The following is a 23,175-nucleotide window of genomic DNA, read 5'->3' on the forward strand; positions in this document are numbered from 1 at the left end:
GATGAGAATAACGTTGATAACACACTGATGTTTTCAGCTGTTGCTATGTAGTTGTAGTGTCTACACTAAGTCAAGGACTTTTCAGCTTCCCATGCCCTGCCAGGTTCAGAAGAAGCTGGGAGAGCACAGCCAGGACAGCTGACCCAGGCGGGCCAAAGGGATATTCCCGACCATAGAATGTCATGCTCTGGATAGAACTGGGGAAGCTCGCCGGGAGGTGGGATCACTGCTCAGAAACAGGCTGGGTATATGGATTTTTTTTTTGGCCTTTCCACACATGGTGAGCAATTTCATTTGTGCATCAGTTGTTTTATATATTATTATTATTATTCTCTTCCTTTGTTATCCTATTAAACTGTCTTTATCTCAAGCCACAGGTCTTCTTCCATTCTCCTTCCCATCCCCTTGCAAGGGGAGGGGTGAGCGAGTGGCTGCGTGGTGCTTAGTTACCGGCTGGGGTTACACCACTGCACCCTCTGATCAGCTTTTGGAGACACTTTCTAGCCTTTAAAAGAAGACAAAAATACATAGGCTGTGACATACGCACTCTTTCAATTGGCAGTGATGACTTTTTTTAGTCAGAAAGGAGTCTTAGGTCTCCCCAGCTAACAGGATCCCAGTAGGTGACTGGTTCTTACTTGCTGCCTATTTCCAAAGCAGGACAGGTGCCGGGAGCCTGCTGTCAGAGCACACCCCTCTCGGCCTTTGCATAACAGATCCTGAGTCTACAGGGCTGTCTTTAACCCTAGATTTATAACCTTTCTGTAACTGGACTTTAATCTGCATTCTTCTCAATCATAATGAGATGCAACTTGCACCGTTACAGCTCACTTGTGTTCAAGTTCCTAAAACAGCTGGTATGTGCAATAACCATCACGGTATTCCAAGGTATATCCGTGCCTCTCTAGCCAAGCTCTCTGCATTTCCAAAAACCTTCAGGCAGTTATGACTAAAGCCATGTGCCACTTCAGCAATGTAGCCACTCAGGTACGGTGCCTACACACAATTCCTCCTTTCCCCCTCACCCTCAGAAGAACCTGGAACCAATGGTGAATCTGCCCTTCTCAGACACCAAATTAAAGACCCAAATCACATCTTTTCCCAAATAAGGGCAAAAGAGGAAGAGAGTCTCTTTTCTGGGTAAAAGTGTGGGGAAACAATATACAGACAGCAAAATCTGTTAAAAAAACCAAAACCAATCTCCTGTCAGCTAAATACGAAGCTGAATGTGAAAGCTGAAGGAGTCCCACGTTTTAATACATAGCAATGTACATGATCTTGTTTATCACCTTACCATGCTGGTGCCTTTAGTTTAAACAGCTTTTCTGAAGCCTGGATCACTCTTATATGGTCATTGGCCAACATACTGGCCCCCAAGAAAGATCCCACTTCCCAATAGCTCTGCAGTTTCTCCAAGCTCCCCTTTTTACCAAGCAGGCTGCTGATCTTTACTCCTGTAGTAAAAAGAATAACAGGCGACAGGAATGTATTAATGTAGTTTTAAAATAACCATTTCCCTGATTTGAAATCTATTAATTACTTAAATTACTGTAGCCTCTCCATTTCAATCAAGACAGACAGAAATCATACTTACCGGTTAATGTTATATGCCTTCCAAACACCCTAAGCGGTAGCAGATTGTTTTTCCCTCCCCCTCTTCCTAAAGGCTTCTCAAGAAAGGAACTTTAAGACATCACTGTCAGGACAAGGCCACAGTCAGATTACCTACGTTCTTGCATGGACCTCATCTGTAAAGGTAAATTGGGGCCTTAGGCTACACAACATAGCTGTAAAAACTTAACAGATGCTGAATAAGGCACCTATTATGTTTTTTTCTGCTTTGTTTTTTTGACTTACAAGCCCCAAGCCCCAAACTTACCTTTCTAGACAAGGTCCCATGCAGAAGGAACAGATGATCCACTGGGCTTCTTCCAGCAGTGATGTTCTTTTAATTGCCGCAAGTCCTACCCCAATGAAAGACATCTATTAATATTCATAAGTCCCTCAGCAACTCAAGACTATGGAGAGCCTCAGGTTTTATTTTGACTTGCTAAGTTTTCTGAGGACTACAAGTTTTCCTGTGGCCTTCAGGATGATTTTTAGTTCATCTGAGCTGCTACATATTTATAGCTAAGATGAGATATGCTACACCATTCCCTGCAAATAAAACAATTTGCAGCTTACAAGACAAGCCTCTTCACCACCGTAGTCTTTTATTCACTTTTCCCACACTACTCCACTATGACAGTTTCCCTCCCACATCACCTTCCATTGTCCTTGATATTCAGGCTGAGTATTCACAAGAAATTTCAATGCAACTGTTGATCTTTGTTTTTTCTTTAACCATCCTTAAGTAGCTAGCAGGCTAAACTTCATGCTAGAAGCTGCAATACATCTTATCAAAATGGATATCATGGCATTAGCTACATTTCAGCCTACAAAATTCATCTTGTTTTCTCACATTGTTCACATTTTTATGTTATCAACATCAGACAATAAATGTTTTTAAAATGTGAAATTGCATCCAAGTGGTCTATAGACTATTTCATGTCTATATTTCACACTTTGTGCTCTCTTGCTAAGAAGAAATTGTCATGCTTGAGAAACATACAGAACAAAATAATACTTAAATCGTATAAAAACATTATTTGTTCGCTTCTTGGGAAAGAAGTTTGCTTAGTTATTCCTGAAGAGAAAAAAATGCAACGGATTTTACAAAATATCTCAGATATACCCAAGACATGATGCAACGTACATCACCTCCACAATGTACAGCAGCGACCATCTCTCCAGGGTACTATATACATGGACGTTTTCAAGAGACTGCTTGAGGATGTACACCTACACTTGTCGGTGCAGGACAAGAAGAGGGGAATTTGTGTTAAATGTGTTCAACTTCTGTTGGGTTCTAGAAACCAAAACCTGCATGCTATCCACACAACACACTAAACAGAAAACATTCATCTCCCCCAGGACCCCAGAGTAACACTACTCAGCAACAGCCTCAAAGGCTGAAGGGCTCTGCTAGAATGTCTGAAACATTTGCATCCACATGACAGCAACCCACAAGAGCAGACAGACACCTGCTAACTTCCATAGGCTTTGAATGTGACCTCATCACAAGGGAAGTAAGGAAGTGGTATCACAGGGATAACGAATCATTTCTGACGGGTACACCTTTGCTGGGAGGAAGAGGAAAGGGAGCAATTCAGCTGGGCAGAGGGTCTGTGCTGAGTACTGGGCGATGGCATTCACAGTTGCAGTGACCGCTGAGAAGCCATCACAAGCTATTTGTCACAGCGAGCAGCCGCACTGGTCTCTGGTTCACAGGCTTACATACTCTGCCGTGCTTCATTGCACCTGTGGGAACCTACCCATCGCCACCTTCCAGTGCTCCAGACGTGGGAACAGAGCCAAAGCAAAGTACAAACTGAGCGTGTGGTTTTGATGAAAAGTACAACTCCCATGGGGAGGGACTGGGATTGCTGGCGTGGCATGGCAGGGAGAAGCGTCTCTTAGGAGGATAAGACTGGTGATGGCAAGGAGTCCCAGCTCAGGGAATAAGGGAGAACTATAGGAAGATGGTGGGAGAAAGGATGGATGTGTAGCAGCAATGATATTTGGGAATCGTTACTGTTATGTAGCCTGGATGAACTGGAAGTTTTACCCAAGTATTCTGGGAAATGGATCTTACTATCTTAAAGAAGGCAACATCAGCCTCTCATCAAATTCTTTTGAGAAAGATGAGGTACTCTATGAAAACTCACTCTAGTTTGATGTCCTTCCTTTACAAAGCTCATCTACAAACTTACCCCTGAAAGGCAAGTTGGCAAAATGCAGTTGCAGTGTGGAGACATTAGCAATAGGTTCAAAAGACTATAACTCTAATTTAAAGAGGTGGGGTTTGTTTTGTTTTGTCTTCCAGTGGGTTTGGTCTTTTTTGGCGAGTCGGGGAACAAAAACAGCTTTTTACGCAAACACGCAAAGTGAACACCTTCATGAACTTCACTCTGAGTTTGTGGTCTCCTTCCATAATTTCTCTTCTCTAGTTTATTCTGATTTCACCATCTTTAAGTTTTTCAGAGTATAAGAAAATCCAGGCAAAGTCAAAACATTCTCTCTTTCCATGATAAACTTGGCATTCACAGGGGGAGAAAAAAAAAAGCAGCAGCTGAATTCCAGTATATTTCATCAAAAATATTTTGCCTTAAAAATAAGTGAGCCAAAATAGAGGAACCATTAATGCCAGAAAAGTCATTGTTTTTATAATGCCAAGAATATACCCACAGCTTGTGAAGAAAATAAGATACAGTAAGTAGATATTACCAGTTAAATATTACTATGAAGGCTTCATAAACAAACTGCTTTCCTTGCTCAAATATTGACAGAAAAATTCATATTACAGGATCCTTTGTGTGCCTCAGTTGCACAGCCTGCAGAGATCACTATTGTCAATGCAAAGCACTGCATTTCTGTTTTGGTCTCAAAATGATTTCTGCAATTTTGTACAGTTAAGAAAGCAATACTATTCAGAAAATAGAAGGAGGATTTTCATTAACACTTCACATGATCATTTAGTTGTGAACTGTTATCTGACAAGTACAGGTAGGAACTTTTAGAAGGCAAATTTTTTGATCTGATGCAGATTGTTAAAAATTCTCTTGGATACTGGACTTAGTTCTACTGGAGTTATTACATTTTTGCCAATGTAATCAGACATGCATCTTCTAATTATAGCCTCATGCACCCTCTGAAGTGCTGTTAGGGACCGTATCCTTCCTTAGCCTTTCCCAACCTACCAATATAATTTCTATATAACCTGGACTGAACTTCAGCCAGCTTGCTCTCGCCTTTCATCATCTCCCACCAGAAGACAGACTTCCTCTAATTTCTATGTGCTTCAGATAATGCTGTGGGTGGACGTCAAACTGAAAGCACTGCCATGCAAATCTAACTACTGCTAACGAATGGTCCTGTACACACAGAGCTAAAAAGAGGTGACATCAAAAGAATGGCACACATGTAAGAGATTCTTGGGACAGGAAAAAAAATCAACACATTTTCCCACACAATCTCTGTGGTTTTGCTTATTTTTGTTTAAAACATTAACCTTAGCCCAAGACAAAGAAAATACTAAATTATCCTCAGAATCTAGCACAACACAAGCCAGCTGATAAACTTCATTGTACAAAGACAAATATAAGGTCTTGCACCTGGGAAAACATAATCCAGGAGTGCAGCACAGGCTGGGATCCACCTGACTGGAGAGCAGCTCTGTGGAAATGGACCTAGGGGTCCTGGTGGGCAACAAGTTCAATATGAGTGACTAGCGTGCTGCAGCAGCAAAGCAAGCCAACAGGATGCTGGGCTGCACCACCAAGGGCATCACCAGCAGAGATAAAGAAGTCATTGTCCCACTCAGTGCTGGTCAGGCCACACCTGGAATACTGGATTCAGTTTTGGTCCTTGCTATACAAAAAAAAGATGTGGACAGGCTGGAGAGGGTCCAGAGATCAGGCCACCTAGATCAAAGGACTGGGAGGCCTGCTGTACGAGGAAAGGCTGGGAGAATTGGGTTTGTTCAGCCCAACAGAGAAAAGAGGAGCTTAGGGGAGACCTCATCACCATGTTCCAGTACTTAAAGGGTGTCTACAGAGAAGATGGAGACTTCCTTTTTACAAGGAGTCACATGGGAAAGAGGAGGGGTAAGGGGCGCAAGTTACTCCTGGGGATATTCTGATTGGACACAAGAGGAAAATTTTTGACACTGAGAACAATCAGCCATTGGAATAATGTCCCCAGGGAAGTGGTGGATTCTCCAACATTGGACACTTCTAAGATTCAGCTGGACGGGGTGCTGGGCCATCTTGTCTAGACTGTGCTTTTGCCATGAAAGGTTGGACCAGATGATCCTTGAGGTCCCTTTCCAACCTAGTATTCTATGATTCTATGAACAGTGACCACAGTCTTATCAATAAGAAATCAATGACCAATGACACACATAGAGTCTATATAATATAAGTATTTGAAAACTTGCTTCAAAATAGCTAAGTCAGTCTGAGGCTTACAGTATTCTGACAATATTTCCCATAACAAAATAAAAAAGACAGACACTACTAGATAACAGGAGAGGTTGGTGTATCAAGGATTTTCGGCAGACATCAAGCAAATATTTACATAAGAGAGAGGCACACCAACAGCTCAAATAAAACCCGTTCTGCCAAATAGCTACTGGATATTTCTCCACTAAATCATTCATCAGCTGTGGATGGAACCTGAAGTAATAAGGAACCTTAATTTCTGTAACATTCTCCATATAAACAAAAGGGAAAACAACACTGGAAAAACTCAGAAGATGATACCAAACATCTTAATTTGTCCAAATCTAGTTGGCTTGGCTGTAGCCTGTGTATAGTTGAAAGGTTTCTTTAAAATGGAAGGATTCAAATTAAACTACACAATAAATATAGCCCAGCTTTGCTTAACTTTCTGATTTAAAATTAGGCCAGCTGAGTGAATATTTGCAAATGCTATGTAGAAAGCAAAACATATATTTTTACCTCCTACGCTGGCACAAGAATTCAAATTTCTGTGTAGGAGATGAAAGTATTCTATCCGACCCAAAAAGCAAAATCTCACCCACTCACAAAAGGGCGAACACAGTAGTTTGGGGCAGCTCTACACAGCCTATCACATCCAAATGAATACCTTCATTCACACCAGAGAATTTAAATTTCACTGCCATTATCTATGTGAAAGTAACCACCTCACTCTGACCTTCACACTCAAAAAACTTCTCTATATAGAAAATTACTCCCAGAGATACAGTGTAGATCTAACTTCTAAACCAGAGCAGTGGCTAATTACAGATACATTCTGTGAAGAACATTGTTTCTTTCTCACTTGACAACCTCCTCAGAAGACAAAATGATAAAAAAGACTTTACAGTCAGTCAAGAATTATACCAATTCATGGAGAAGATTGCCAGTTGCAAAGGATATGCCATTACATATTACAACATTCAGTGCTTTCTCCCATACCTTCCCTGAAAGTATTACTGACTAATCTTGACTTTGCTCTCTCCTCAAACCCAGCAAAATCACAAACAAAATGACAAACAAAGCAGACACCTTAATTCTTCCTTCTTAAGCAAGAAATTTTTTACGACAAGGGTGGTGAGACATTGGACCAGGTTGCCCAGGGAAGTTGTGAATGCCCCATCGCTGGAAGTGTTCAAGATCAGGTTGAGCAACCCGATCTAGTGAAAGATGTCCCTGCCCATGGCAGGGGGGTTGGACTAGATGGTCTTTAAGAGATCGCTTCCAACCCAAACCACTCTGTGATTCTATGATTCTGTGAATACAGACATTCAGGAAAGCTCAAAGAAAGCATTAGAAGAGAAACGTTCTTCTCTCGGCCCATTCCAAGTTCAAGTCAAGTGCATTCTTCCCACTCTTAAGATGGACTTTTTGTTCACATTCCCTACAGTTCTACAGGGATTTTTTTGTTTTAAAGAATGGTAGCTGGAACCAGATTCCCCCTTCAGGTGTTCCTGTTTCCACACAAATGATGCCATTGCAAAGAAGGGCTGTCAGTTTTCACTAAGCTCTGGTAATCAGTTAAGACCCTGAAACTGGAACCAGGTCTTCATGACAGTGCTCACTCGCAATCAGGTGCCATCACTGGTGGTGGGGGAGACCAACTCAAATATTCACATGCTCACTATCAAAGCATTTGTATACAACCATCAGGTTTTTCCCCCTGTGACAGTGGGCCGTGTCATACTTTCACTAGAATGTGATTTCACTGTGAATTTGCAAGCTATAATTACCAACTTTCCGCAGCTCAAAAGAAGTATCAAAGCAATGTCCAGCTGCCAGGAGGAGTACTGCGTAATTAATTCCTGACTGTAATGTTGGCTCCGACTCAAACGCCTTCTTGTACCTAGAAAAAACAAACATACAAGTTTACTTTCTAAATAATGCGATTTAATAGGGACATAATTATACTTTTAGGTACTTTAAGTGCTTATCTTCTGTTTACACAGCAAGAATCCATGGAAGCAAAAACATTTTACTGTTTTCCACACAGCTTTGTGGTTATTTTTAGGAGTCCATTATTTACACGTCCTCCTCCCATTTCCTTTCCCCTCACACAACAAGCATAGACCCTACTCATCCACCCCAGCAAAGTTATAGTATCTTACTGGATTTCCAATTTTCTTTGAGATTAAAGAAAAAATAATACTATCAGCTTGGAAGAGATGTGTTTCACAGTTATATTTATTAATAAATGCATTAATTTACTCTTAAATATATGAATTTTCACTGACTGGAAACCTAAGATTCGACTGTGGATCTGCTACAGTGACATACTAGCACATCAAAACGCCTAAGCACAAAAGCAAGCAATGCAAGAACACGTTTCACATTTAGCTATGATTTCAGCTACTGCAAATTTTATTCGTTATTGTGTGTCTCATTGACATTGTCCTTATGAGTATATTTACCTAAAAAAGGACTATATCACATTTTATTCTCCTTAAGAGGAAGTGAGTGAGCAAGAGAAAGGGCAGTGGTATTCCCCTAGCCCAAATATTGTCTTAAAGGAAGTCCAGGGGTTGCACACAAACACAGCACACACCATCCCCACACTAGCAACGCAAGTTGTGGTGACAACAGTGACAGCAGATCTACAGTGCCTTAAACTTGTTCTACAGAATAAGCACATGTTTGGTTGCACATATATATACACACATATACACACACCCCCCTCTGTAAGGAGGGGGCAAAGACGACTATCATACGTGAGTTAACGAGCACAGCAGATTCAGTCAGCACAACTCTGCTACAGTAAAAGCAACGGAGTTTAAGAGAATTTCAAAAGGATGGGAAAAATCCAGACAAACAAACGGATGATATAAAACAAATTAAGCAGGTTTTGAGATTAATACATAAGGAAGGAAAGAAAAATAATCTATGCAAAAACTGAGGATTTGGCTTCCAGACCACACTTGTAAGCAAAGCTAAAGCATTTTGACCCTGGCAGGTCAAAAATATGGTACGTTTAAAAATTTTTTTTTTATTTTGTTTGTTGTTTTCCCTGCTCTAATGATTCAGGACTTCACATCCTTTAACATAAGCTCTGCTTTTCAAAACTGCAAGACAGAGTCCTCTTCAATCTGCTACATATATACTCTTTCTGTATTCCAGCTGCCCACCTCCAAAGAACTTAATCATTAGACAAGAGTCTAGTCCTCAAAAAAACCCCATGATGAGCAGAGAAGACTCAATTAATTTTCTTTCATTGTCTGCCTTTCCTCTTGTACTGAGTTACAACAGAACAACGAAGAAAGTACATACAAAACATTTTTGCTCACTTAAAAACCCAACCAAACCCACAACAAAAAACCAAACCCCGTAAAAACCCAACGACCAAAGAGGATGACACTTTCATTGATTCTTAAGCATATATAGCTAGAAGAGAACTGTTGGCTGGTGTAATCCGTTTGGAGACAGCAATGTTGGGAACTGGATTCCCTTTTTTGCCCTAGAGATCTTTCATGCTGCAATTCTCATGCAGTATCAGGAGAAGGAGAGAGGAAAGATTGACAGAAGAACAAAAAGATCCTTGAAAATAAGTATTTTTGTTCCAATACAAGAGCCTCTGTACCTTCACTTTTTTGTTTTGCCCCAAAATGCCTCATTTCTGGCATGACTATCAAAATTTCTTTAGTTCTTGGACAGATACATACAAAACCTCAAAATTTAAAGATAAAATAAGCATTTTTCATGCATATCAACAGGTGGGTACATTTGTGCTGTAACTGATGTTAATCATATAGGCAAAGGAGGTGGACATGAGCTAAAGTTTGCAAAATAGTTACTGCTTGCAGAAGCATTGGTGAAACAGCCTGAAAAAAACCTTTCTTAAATATGTTACCACAGAAGCACCACCAGTATTGCTGACGTGCTCAGTTTTGGCCACTGATGAGTCCATTGGAGCTGAGTGGAACTGGCTGTGTCTGACATAGGGCAGCTCCTTGTCTCTCGACAGAGGCCACCCCTGCCGTCCTCTGCTGCCAGGACCTGGCCACCTACTCCCAGGAGACCAGAAGGGACATCCTGGGAATTTCTGTTCCTGGGTTCTGCCTTTTCTTTCCAAATTGCTTTCAAATCTCCCTTCCCCACAGCAGAAATTCATTCTTCTAGCTGTCTTTACATGCTACTCACACCAAGAAATACTAGTATCTTGGACCTCTGTAGTCCTATTTACCTCTCCTAAATCGTTACAACCAAAAGTATAATTTTATATTTGGTGCGATCCTGTGCCGACATTCTTAAACCTGTCTTACATCCACATAGCCTGGACAGCAAAAATTTACGGACAACAAATTAAAATAAAAAAAAATAACCTGTAATAATTACTTTTGAACAAATTAAAATATTCACATTTTCCCAAACAACTCACAAGTCACATCTGTTGAACGAAGTCATTTAAATTCAACTGGCGCAATTGCTGTACACTGTCATGCCCCAAATATCACTGGAGGAATGCGTGCAGTATCCTAGAAAGGCGGTAAGGTTTAAAAGTCTGCCTACAAAGTGGAGGCTGGCTTAGCTGATGCAATTATAAATGCCATCAAGAAACTGGAAGGTGACATTTGGGAAAACGTTGCACTGCAGACACTGAATTAGGGAGGTAGCAGTGAAAAGATTCTAATAAAGACTTGATAGCTTTGCTAAGTCTGATTTACACTGTCACCATGCAACAAGAAAGTGACAGTTAATAATTAATCTTTCATCTCTTCTCTCATATTTATATGAAAGATGTCTTTTATTCTGCTTTTTAATTGTCAGGAAAGCACAGTTTTGGGTTTTTTTTTTAATAGACCAAAGTACCTTGCAAAACCAATGCTTCGGTTCTCCTGCCAAATTCTCATTATCTCATGCAATTCACTATACTTCTCCTACATCCTCATTTCTCTAAGACTGAGATAATAATAACCTTTACCTCAACATAATGTAACACAATCACGGAGGCATTGCTCCTGCACACATCTTCCCCCATCGTGGCCTGCTGCAGCTCTAGAGTAGGTCTGCTCCTTCCCAAGAGCCTTCCACTGAGTTATGAGTCAACCCTTCAGCCACGTCCATCCTGCTGTATGACTAACACTATAAGTCAAGTCAATATCCAGCATAAAGCACAAACCAAAAGCAAGTGGCCCATCTGGTAGAGCTTCCGGCCAAAGTCCAGCTTGACTGAACAGAGATCGCCTTGCTCTACGGCAGCAGGCGCAGGGCGCAGTCTGCGTTGGGTCCTACTCGCCAAAGACTTCAGGGATTATTTAGGCGCTGGCCGGTCAGCATCCCACCCTGCTGCAGGAGCTGCCAGCCTTTCCCAAACTGGTATGCCTGTCTGCAATCACTTCCCCTCATCAAATATAGGAATATCATGATTGCTAAGATGCATCTATTAAAAGTGTGTTAAAATGGCTGCATGAAATATCCTAGAAGTAATTACCACTATTATACATACAATCGTTCTGAGTTCAGTTATGTTTGAAAATCTCAAAGTTTACGTGTTCATAAGGCACTATGAATGAGGAAAAAACAAGATGTACAATAGCAAAAGTAATTTCTATTTATTCTGTTTAGCCTGTGATAATGCCTAGTATTTGTACATAGGACTAAGTTTTCTTTTTATATTAGTTCAAGACATTAGCAAAATATTTTTTTAAAAACAGAATCTTGAAAAAGTTTGTTATGGGCTTTGCCTGAGAGGAAATAAAATTTTTCTTTAATCCAGAATTATGAAGGGGGGGACAATGACAACACACTGCATTCCTGTTATTTCAACATCTTTACAAAATCCAGTAAGCATTGCAAAACTGTAAAGCATGACCAGCAATTATAAACTGTACTTCTATTCTGAGGCCATAAATGGTAAACAATTATATCTTATCTTTTACCAAAGACAGTTCTAATCTGAAGTTTACCAAAAACAAGAGATAAATGACGAAGCTTTCCATTCTAAGCATTTACTGCAACAGGCAGCTGATGAGCACAAGACCAGAACTAGGATCTGATGTGCAGGATACATAAACACAGATTGTTTGTTTCCTCATCTGAATCATAATGGAGAAAATAGAATTTTTTTATCAGAAATAGTGTGGCCAGCAGGACTAGGGAAGTGATCGTCCCTTGTACTGGGCACTGGTAAGGCCGCACCTCGAGTCCTGTGTTCAGTTTTGGGCCCCTCACTACAAGAAAGACATTGAGGTGCTGGAGCATGTCCAGAGAAGGGCAATGAAGCTGGTGAAGGGTCTGGAGAACAAGTCTCATGAGGAGCAGCTGAGGGAACTGGGGCTGTTTAGTCTGGAGAAAAGGAGGCTGAGGGGGGACCTTATCAATCTCTACAACTACCTGAAAGGAGGTTGTAGCCAGGTGGGTGTTCATCTCTTCACCCAAGTAACAAGCGATAGGACAAGAGGAAATGGCCTCAGGTTGCACCAGGGGAGGTTTAGATTGGATATTAGGAAAACTTTCTTCACTGGCTGTCAAGCACTGGAACAGACTGCCCAGGGAAGTGGTTGAGTCACCATCCCTAGAGGTACTTAAAAGATTTGTAGATGTGGTGCTTGGGAACATGGTTTTATGGTGGACTTGGTTGTGCTAGGTTAACAGTTGGGCTTGATGATCTTAAAGGTCTTTTGCAACCTACATGATTCTATGATTCTAAAAGCAGCTCATCCTGCTAGGATGTCTAGGATGGCGTCCAGTGCCTCCATTTTTTAACCTCTTCCACATAACAGCTTTTTATTGCATTTCAAAAGCAATAAAAAAATTATACTTGCCTCTAAAATTAAGGTAAGAATTCATCTAACCTGTTGTGTGCTTCTTTGACTATCGATGCTACTGTAGTCCACTGTAATATGCATATACTATATGGCGATGATGGGATGATAAAACTTTTGTTAGCATGAGTTTGGAACAGTCATATTGCTTATGAGCACGGAAGCAAAAAAAAAAAAAAAAAAAAGACAGAATGGTACATCCTAAGCATCAGTGCAGACTTAAACCTCAGTACCTTTAAGCCTAGTTAGCTAATAGCTATCAGATTTCAGATATGCTAATTGATTCATGGTTGATTACTGTCTGGCCCAGATTCCTGAGAATAATATAGTAAACAGGAGAGTTCGCATTTGGGAAAAAGGAGGAAAATACACTCTGATGAGGGCTACCTAAACTTCCAAGTCTCTAAGGCACTTCAAGAACTTCATGGAACCAGACCCGTGAACAACATAAATCTCTCATTCTTAACAAATAAGCAAAGAAGATTAGAAGATTCAATGTATCCCTTAAGAATGCCAAATATTTGGAATGTAAAACAGTTGAAACATATTCTTTTTTAAGGAATATTTTCCCAAAGCTAACAAAAGAACATAGACCAGGAAAACAGTACTCACCAGAACGTCCCTTTGTCCCTGCTTTCTGTATCTATGAACCCAGATTCCAAAAACACATCCTTGTAAATTCGACCAACCAGGCAGTACATATCTGAAGCTACTTGATCTTCCTGTTCTACCAGGGGAATCATAATTTCTAGAGCTTTCTCTCTGTCTCCAGGCAGATTTCGCCTATTAAAAATAAAAATTTTGATTAAAAACCCAATAAAGTTAAGAAATACTTATACATTCAAACATGGTCATGAAAATGTATGACACCATCCATGTAAAATGTGCTTCTAGACACAAAGGACTATATTATATATACACACTCCCCCCCCCCTTTTTTTTTCTTTTCTTTTCTCAATATCATGGGACACATCTATAAAATCCCCTAAACATGTTTTCTCTCTCTCATGATGCATCAGCCAGAAGACAGCACTGACAACAGCAACAGGATCCTCAAGAGCAATTCTTAGAAAGATCATGTGTTACTTTCTTACAAAATAGAAAGACAGGAATCTCCATTTCATATCTAATATTTCTTTCATAGTAATTCATGCTTTAAAGGAAAAAAGATTCCATCTTGTGTTTGTGATTATTTTTTTACATACATTTTGAACATAAAGCAAAAACACACAGAGTGAATTCCCATGATAAGGAAGGTTAGGAAGTGAAGCCAATAAGGTAATATTAACGAAAGTACTTCAGACAAATAAACCACATAATTGCAAGCGTTAGACACTTCCTGGTGACTCACAGTTTGGATACCTACATCATTCAGTATCAGGAGTTTAGAATTTTTTATGTATTTGTATACTGAACAAGCAAATGACACCTTTCTCAACAAAAACTATTATTTGGTGGTTTGGGGAGAGTATTACATTCTTTTGGAGAAATTGCTTGTAATATTTGAGTGGCTAATGTTTGAAATAGGGGGAATACATAAAAGTGGGTTTGTATGTGTCTTGCAAGCTTTGCACCTCAGAAAAAAAAAAAACCCACATCAAAAGTCACAGCCATCTTAAAGCAGACACTACTTGATCAGAGGTTCAGTAATGAATTTTTGTTCCCCCTCTACAAGAACATATCAAGGTTTTGGTGCATCTGCACAGGCAACATCAATGCCAAACCTGAGACATCAGAGCGCATGTACTCTAAGTGATACCTGAGCTCATGAGTTCTGAGCTCATGTGTGCAGCTCCAGAAGGAAGCGATGTGGAAGAAAAGGTTTAAATCAAGCAGAATAGGTAACAGAGGACAAACGAGTACTTACATCATAACAAAAAGAGTTAAAAAAACAGAGCAAAAGCACTTGTTTGAGCACACAGTATAAATTTCTTTCCTGAGCGCAAAAAAAAAAAAAAAAAAAAAAAGTTTGCAAGTCTACATACTGGGCCAACCTATATTGATGTCCCAGCCTAATGAGAAAGACAAAGGAAACCCAGTGCCATCTCTTCCCAAGCTTCAGACTAGTCAAATTCTAACAAATTATGAAAAGTCCCCTCAGACCACAGAACTCCAGTAGGCTCCCCAAGTACTTCCAGAGTGGCCCAGCAAGGCTGGTGTTCTCATTTGAGATCGAAATGCTCCCAAAACCACGTCCCAGGGAGAGAAATGAAGTTTCTGAGCAAATAACAGTGTCCCTCAGGTCTGTGTTATTTTAGTTCCCCACTTGCCCAGTTGTTGAAGGTTTGCTTCCTTTTGGTTTCTCATACTGACCACTCAAGTAAAGCAACAATGATAAGTCTGCAGGTTATGTTTTTCAGCTGACTTTCATTACAGAAGGGCAATTTTCAGGTGAATAACTCTTCCGCATCATGTATCAACTATCATTAATCCAGATCAAACCAATAGCAAGCTGAACTTAATGAGAACAAAACCAATAAGGCACAACAGTGTTTTGTAATATGAGCCATTTACACTTTCCTGGTCTCCAAAGGTCCCTACTTTTCTTTCTGTTTACTCTTCCATCATCAATGCCCTCATACACTTTCTTGATTTAGGTCAGACTAATCCTGATTAATCGAGCTGCTCCAGCCTTCCGTACTAGTGACCTGGATTAGAAGCAAGAGGGACAGCTTCTTCCACAGCAAACATTCAGATGTGCAGAGTATTCCAGATCTGCCATTGCTCAGGAAACATCCTCGATGTTCCCAATAAGGAGAAAGCTACAATTAACCCGAGCAGTTCCTTCTTGGCATACACCAAAGCATGAACATTATCATGGCTGTCATGGATTCCAGTGGAATGTACAATCTGGAGAAGGGAGGGAGAGGGAAATCTGATCTGAACTCCTTTGGAGGTACCCTCTCCTTTGACAGATACCCTCAAAGGCTACAATTTACAGTCACATGTATAAAACTAGACCTTTCAGTCTGCAAGACATCCCAACAGAACCAATGAAGTATAAGGATTTGCCTGAAAAGATTATTCTGCAGTTTTGCACGTCTTTTAGTGCCCAAGTGAACTAATCAAGTCCTGTTTTCAAAGGTGACATTGTTTTAGAAAGTTGTGACCTCAAGGTCTAAGTAACTTGTTAAAACTCCAAGGTACTTCTAGAGACCTTTATGAAAGCTATGTAGAAGTGGCAGAAACACGATGGATTATTTAATATGCAAAGCTCCACATATTTAGAGCAAAGTAGGAATGAAAAGGGCACAATATTTATACCTTCATATACCTGGTATAAAGGAGCAAGAAAGGATCTGGACATTTTATTCAGACAAAACAATGCCAGATATCTGTTTTTAATTTTAGTGGTTTTTTTGTTTCAAAAAAAACCACATTATTTTTTCAACTAATTACTTGTGACATATTTTGACATCACTCTGACACGATATGCATTCCTGAGGCTCATCAGCAAACCTGCATTCAAATCTGTGAGAAGCAGAAATATCTGTAGACATTTTCTATATTTGAGAATTTCAATGCCTGCTGACACCTGGTCTACTCCTCTAAACATCAACAGCAAAATGTTCATTGTGGTAATAGCAAGGGAGGAGAAAACCTCTGTGATTTCTTCTGAAAAACTCCCCTTTTAGTGCCTTGCCCAATTGCTAGGAAAAAAATCTAGGCTTGGCTTTCATTTAACCCAAGAAAGTAGTGCATGCGGCTTCATGGGGCACATTTTGTGCATGTTATCAGAGAACACGAAAATTGGTTTATTATTATAATGTAATAAAATCTTCCGATGGACATTTGATGAAAGTTCTCCTGCTGTCTCCTGACACTACCAGAACTCAGACTTGAATGAGGTGATGTCTAAGTTAACACAAATGCTGCAGCACTGCCGCTCATACAGCAATGTTAAAAGTGTATTTTACAGAGGTAAAATACTGCTAGGTATTTATTTGCTCTGATTTAGTTACTGAAATGAAAAAATGATGCAAATCTATGGAAAGACAAATTGAACACTCACACTAAAGGAAAAGGAATGGAATTTGACAATAAGAGAGAAAAAAGAAAGCTTAGATTGATCACGAAGCTCAGAGTCCCCAAAGTCGCTTCAGTGAAAACTCTAGACCTGCATTTGAAGATTCCAGCAGGGAACTTCACCCGGGATTACCAACCCTGTGTGAAGCTTGCAGTTCTGATTTACTGTTCAACAGTGGAAGGAAGGAAGGAGGGAAGGGTAGATTCTTACCTGTTTAGCGCGAACGCATAATGAAACCTCACGTGGTGGTGGGAAGCCAAGTCAAAAGTAGGCAGTTTTTCTAAAGTTTTCACCAGTTTCACGATGGAATCGTAATCCTTCCAAAAGAAGGGAATAATGAAGTTTTAGGTGGCTGTACTGAGGTATGCCCATATAAACTCCTCTTTGAACTAAGCACTTATTATTTCATACTAAGAAGTATTTGCAGTTCATTCTAAGTTTTATGGATTTCAGTTTCTTCAGTCTCAAACTGTAAATAGCCTGGCACTCCTCAGAAATGTGAATATGCACAGTACTTAGCAGGGAAACACGATTTGGTCTCCTGTACTGTCTCAGCATGGACCTGTGGAAATTTTAGCACATCTATTTCATGATTAAAATTAGCTTCAGGAGCTGAACACATATCAGAGTTCATATTGTACAGACATTACAACGCTAACTGCATCTGAATTAAGGCATCCCGAAACTCTGAAGGAGGCATGAGCCACAAAACCAAAATAAAAGAATCTTTCAATACCACCTTTTTTAAAGTAGCTTACTCCCTGACATATTTAAAAAAAACAAACAAAACACAACACATGCACACACTCACCGCCCAAAAACACCAAACCCAGACCAAACCACTTCAAAATGTTTAAGGAACAACAGTTGAAATTATGTAGAACAAAGTAATTACTAGCACCATTCCAGAAGCTGAAATGCATATGAATATGTTATGCTTCCATGAGAAATGTCACAAACGTGGTGACAGAGAATACATCTACAAATCAATAGCAGAATGCTACTATAGCCTTTAAGTAGGTCACACTACGGGCTGTTCATCACATAGTAATGATGAGGTGGAGAAGAGTTATTACAGGTTGTGTACTTTTTAGTTTTGTTATTTTATAACAGCACCTTTCTGCTATGTAAAGGCACACTACAAACAGTGTAACTATGAAATAAAGTAAAAAGCATCAGTTAAGACACCGCATAAGATTTTTACTAGTGTGCATAATTCATATAGTTTGTTAGCAAATCTGTGCAAAATACACTAATAAATTCACTGAGAATGTAATTTAATTTACTATGTTTTAGATGATCTTAGACCATAGGGTTCATACCTGGATGTCTCTGTAGGACAGCAGCAAGTTTATTACAATATCAGCAGACAAGACTTCAACATTATCCACTCGCTGTCGAATCCTTGCCAGCTCTGCTGCAAGCTCTTTGCCTGTGTAGAGGGTACGGGCCTTCCTGATGTCATTCAGAATGGATTCCCGGAAATACTGGCTGGAGAGGAACAACCTCACATCAGTAATTTGGGACGGGTCCCTTGCATCTATTTTTCTGACCTGGCAGCTCTCCCACAATGTATATGTGGAACATTCATTGATAGAGCAGCGTCGATGGAGAGATTGGGCCAAGCTAAATTATTCATTATCAATTTGTCTCAACAGAAGGCAAAACATCACATCACTCTGAAGCAAGAGTCTGACATTTATATTGCCAGCAGGAATATATGAGTTTTACACAGGGGTACGAGAAGACAACTCACCTTGAACTGGCCTGTGCCACCTTCAAGAGCTGGATAAATCGATCCACCAGAGGTAAGCATATAGGGCCAAGCAGCGACTCAAAGCTGGGCTGCATCAGTTCTGTTAGTCCCTTCATAAAACTGCTATCACAGCAGTACACCTTGTTATGTGGAGTTATCATATAAGGAACAAATATGTAGTTACCAGTGCACATCTGTAGGGAAACAAGGTGCAACATTTAGGGCAGCTGTGGTTTGAGAAACCTAAGTATAAAAAACTGCATATACTACCCACAGAATTTCACCTGTTAAAGGGAGATCTGCTGCTTACTTCAGCAAGACCAACATTTTACGTACGAAGCCTAGGATTGCATACCATTCAGTTTTCATCTCAAATATGATATACACCTGAAATGTATTCTTTCATATTTCTGAACTACTTCTGGTACGATGAGTCTTTTTAGAAGCATCACATTGACCTTAAAACAGTCAACAGTGAAACAATCCTGAGGGCACACCCTAGGCACCCCAAAGCGGCAGGCAGACTCAGATGAAGCTGACGTGCACCCTTTTCAAGGTGACTGATGTTCAGAAGAAAGCAAACACTCTGCAATTTAGTATAGTTAGCCTCACAGTTGTTGAAAATAGTAACATGAGCTAGCTGCCTCACAACAGGAAAACTGCAAAACACCCCTAATCCTCATATGAACTGCAAAATTATTCAAATAGTTTAGCATAGACAAATTAAGCATAGGCAAAATGATTCAAATAGTTTAGCAAAGACAAATTAAATTCTCTGCTATGTAGCAAACCTTCTTGGGCAGTGGGACTTCAAAAAAAGGAAGAAGGAGGCAAGATGTCTGGTGCCTGTGGTATGTGTGTGAGTACAGATCTACGCACATAGAAAGCTTGCTGAATATTTGTGGTTCTGAAGGGTCTTAACTATGAGACAGCACACCACCAAAATCAGGAGTTCTGCCATTTGGCTCTCAAAGCTCAGACTCCACTACTGAAGTCGCCAGCAAGCCAGCAAGAAAAGCCTTAAGGAAGCAATTCTTGAGACCCATCATTGTGGTACCCCTAAATTACTTCCTAGGTTAATTGCTTTCTGGTCAGCTGCTTCTGCTCTCCCAGAAGTCAACACAGCAATGAGGACATCACTTCAGAGACTCCCTTAGCAAGCTTAGCTCCATGCATTGAGAGAGTAATGACTGAACAGCTTTCAAATGCGCAATACCAGCTGTGTGCTTAAAACACGCATTTTAACATGTATTATTAGATTTTTAAAACATGGAAGGCTTGAGGTACTCTAGTCTGTATAAATGTATGTGTACAGATATGTCAGTAAACATATGTTTGTGTACAGATCAGAGATTAGCTATGAAGAGTACAGGAATTACTTTTTTTTTTTTTTTTAAATTACCCCTATTATACTTTGAAACTATAAGACCTTGCTATAAAGGCAATCCCACCCCCACTTCTGAGGGATATAGACAAACTCTGTAAAACTTAAAAGTAATGGATGCAGGCATTTACATGAGGTCCATTGAGCTCAACTAACCCACAACGTGGTTGGAGATTATTGCATATACAGACTTGCACAGGGATGAGTTTAGTCTTCTGCCCCCAACAATTGCAAACTATTAGAGATGAAAAGCTGGGACACATTTTTCTGTGCATGAGCGTAGCAATTCCAAAGGAAAACTGAAAACTGGGAAGTGTATGATAATATTTTTAACAAGCAATTAAGGAGTGTGATGCTAGAACCCAAACTGCTTGTCTTTATGATGGAGAACTGCATGGACACTTCTGCTACAGAATATGCTAGCGTGTAAGGCAATCCCACACTTTCAAGAGTGAATGGATGAACCTTTGACCCTGCTAAAACCTGGTAAGTCCCACAGTCAAAAGCAGAGAGGAAATGATGAATTTGCTGGAACTGGTTTCAGCAATTACAGGACAAGGGTGGGCAGTGACTGGCACAGGAGCCACTATTAAGCATAGGTAGACTATTCTCCAACTTTTCTTCTTTAAATAAAGGAGAAAAAAGTTCGGGAGGTCAGAGCCAAGAGAAAGGGTGAAGTAGCTACAGATATCCTGGGGCAAGCATTTTACTTCCTAATGTTTATTCAGTGCATTAAAAATAAATTCAAGACTGCTTGCAGGAAGGCCTTCTCAGACCTCTGGCACACTGTTTCTAAAGCTCAGGTCTTACTTAAAAATGAACTCTGAAAAAGGATGTTTCAAGCTTTTGAAATCCACAGAACCCAAAGTTTATCCTGGCATAACGGCCAGGCCACCTACAGAGACAGTACTGGAGTCTTCATAAATAATCCTACAAGGAGCAAAACTACTCTCCCTGTAGAGGCCAAGTGCCTGAGTCCACTACTGAGCAAGAGCTCTTATAAACTGATCCCAAATGCACCTTCTGTAGCAAGTAGGTATCTATTTCAGTGGACCAAGAGAGACAGCAAAAATTAGTTTACATGCATTTTCCCTGCTACCTTACAGGGAAAAAAAAGCTGGTTTTATCATAGAGCCTGCTATAAAAGACACGCAGACCCAGCAGCCTTTGGAAGCAGCAGCCATTTAAGAACTTAACAGTGAAAGACAGGAGAAACCACTACATGGGAAGAAAACAAAATCAATTTGCAGTTGTTCAGAGGGCCCCCAGGGTTCTCAGGGAATTGTCTCAAGGTAGAATCTCTCTTTCATCCTCGGTGGCAAATAGTGTGGGAACACAGTGGCCTTTCCCTCAGCCAGGGCATTAATTTGTTGTTAACTTAACCTAGGCAGTTTTGTGGGGAGCTCTGTATCTCTGAAACGTCTCAAATTTGGCTGAAATTCATCAGACAGACAAACAGGCAGATACAGAAAGAGGGTGGAGGATGAAAAAACAGTACAAGCTCTTAAGTTTCATTTCCTTAGGAAGCAGGCTTTTTAAAAAAAAGAGAAAAAACCCACATGCAGTAAAGTTAAGAAACACAAGAAATATTGACCTCAATTTCACTTTCCTAGCTAAAGAGTACATTAGATATCTAACAGCTGAACCTGACAAAGGCAGACATGCAGTAGCTCTGGTGACAAAAGGGGAAAAAAAAAAAAAAAGAAGAGTGAAACATTATATATTATTTACTAAAGGTGGTGTTGAAAGAAAGATAACAGTGAAGGCAAGACTGCTCTTATATAATAAAATCTATGGTCTCCCACTATGGAGAAACATACTTTGTTACCATCACGAGTTCTAACTACAAAGAGCCCAACCCTGACTGCATTTGGGCAAGGATTGGGATGGGAGCCCAAAAGGACCAGGCTGGGAGGGCAGCAGCTGAGGAACTGCTCCGACATCGGACAGCTCTAAACCTTCTTCCCCAAAGCAGAGTGCATGGCTTCCTTCTTTCCTTATTCCAAGGCCACGCAACCTCTGGTTCAGCCACTTTTACTTCCTTTCTCAACTTTATTTGCCAAAATATAGGCTACAGTAACAAGTCAGAAAGGATCAGGTGGTCTTTCTGACACACACTTCCTATCTGCTCACGTGCTGCTTTACATTTTGACTTAGTGCACGTTATTCCACTAGGAAGTTGAAATACATTCCACTTATCCTATTAAAACCTGCCCTGTAACACTCCATCTCAACTCTGATCTCTCCAACTCTGATATTATTTCCTAACCCTAAATAACTTCACTCTATATTCTATGTTTGCTGAGTACCCAAGCCAAAATTGTTGTTTTCCTTTGCTCCATTCCTCTGACTTGCCATATCATGTACAATGAAAGTAACAGAATCAAGCCATTCAAGAAAAATGGGCAATTTTTGAAGGAGTAACACCTTAAATCCAATTGCATTATTCTCAGTTATGTCAACACCCTTTAAAAAAACATGCGTAGCATAAAGGGGTTTCCAAAGTGGGTGGGAATAGACCCCCTCAAATCGACAACAGATAGTAGAGGTTTCATTTTCCAGCCCTCTTTCTTTATAAATCCCTCATTATTTACAGTTCAAAAGCTCAAATTACACTAACGAAAGTTACAAAGTGCTTGCAGGTCACTGGAGTTGTAAGCTGAAAGGCATTACTGAAACCATCAGGGGCTGGGACAGGCCGTGAGTGTGCATACAGATAGTTACTATGGTTCAGCCTGATGCACAAGAACTCGGGACATTAGATAAGGTAAACTTGGCCTGAGCTCTCAGGTCAGCTGCGCTAGTTATATCTAGGAGATAGGAACATACCTATCTTTGAAGGCTTCGGGCCAGCACACTCACTACCTGGCAACATCAGGCTACCTTCTGAAAGCCTGGCTGTGTCACAGCCCATTTCGTCAAATCAGTCAGACTAATCAGAAGGTAGAAGTACCGGCTGGAGCCAGCTACACATGCATAAATGCTTACCACAAAGTGACAAAATCTGTAATTCATTTTTGCAAATGTTTTAATTGGTTTGTATTTTGCTAATGTCCCTTCCTCACTGTGCAAAATTAAACGATTGCAGAGTGTGTGTAATTGCAGTTTAAATACAGCTGTAACACTGCCTTAATAACTCTACAGTTACAGAA

General features: G+C 40.2%; 1 protein-coding gene across 2 annotated transcripts in view; it reads right to left on the reverse strand.

The window, feature by feature from the left end:
- Nucleotides 1-23,175, reverse strand: part of MAP3K5 (mitogen-activated protein kinase kinase kinase 5) — a 110,920-nt gene that overhangs the window by 45,680 nt on the left and 42,065 nt on the right. For both annotated transcript variants that reach the window (XM_054819462.1, XM_054819463.1), the window contains exons 4-9: nucleotides 18,640-18,833; nucleotides 18,206-18,374; nucleotides 17,094-17,200; nucleotides 13,469-13,639; nucleotides 7,832-7,944; nucleotides 1,295-1,454 (exon numbers count right to left, since the gene is read on the reverse strand). In XM_054819462.1, coding sequence (XP_054675437.1) covers nucleotides 1,295-1,454; nucleotides 7,832-7,944; nucleotides 13,469-13,639; nucleotides 17,094-17,200; nucleotides 18,206-18,374; nucleotides 18,640-18,833 — 914 coding nt within the window. The remainder of the gene's footprint in view (nucleotides 1-1,294; nucleotides 1,455-7,831; nucleotides 7,945-13,468; nucleotides 13,640-17,093; nucleotides 17,201-18,205; nucleotides 18,375-18,639; nucleotides 18,834-23,175) is intronic.

This window comes from Grus americana, chromosome 3 (assembly GCF_028858705.1).
Source record: "Grus americana isolate bGruAme1 chromosome 3, bGruAme1.mat, whole genome shotgun sequence".
In the NCBI taxonomy this organism is placed as follows: domain Eukaryota; kingdom Metazoa; phylum Chordata; class Aves; order Gruiformes; family Gruidae; genus Grus; species Grus americana.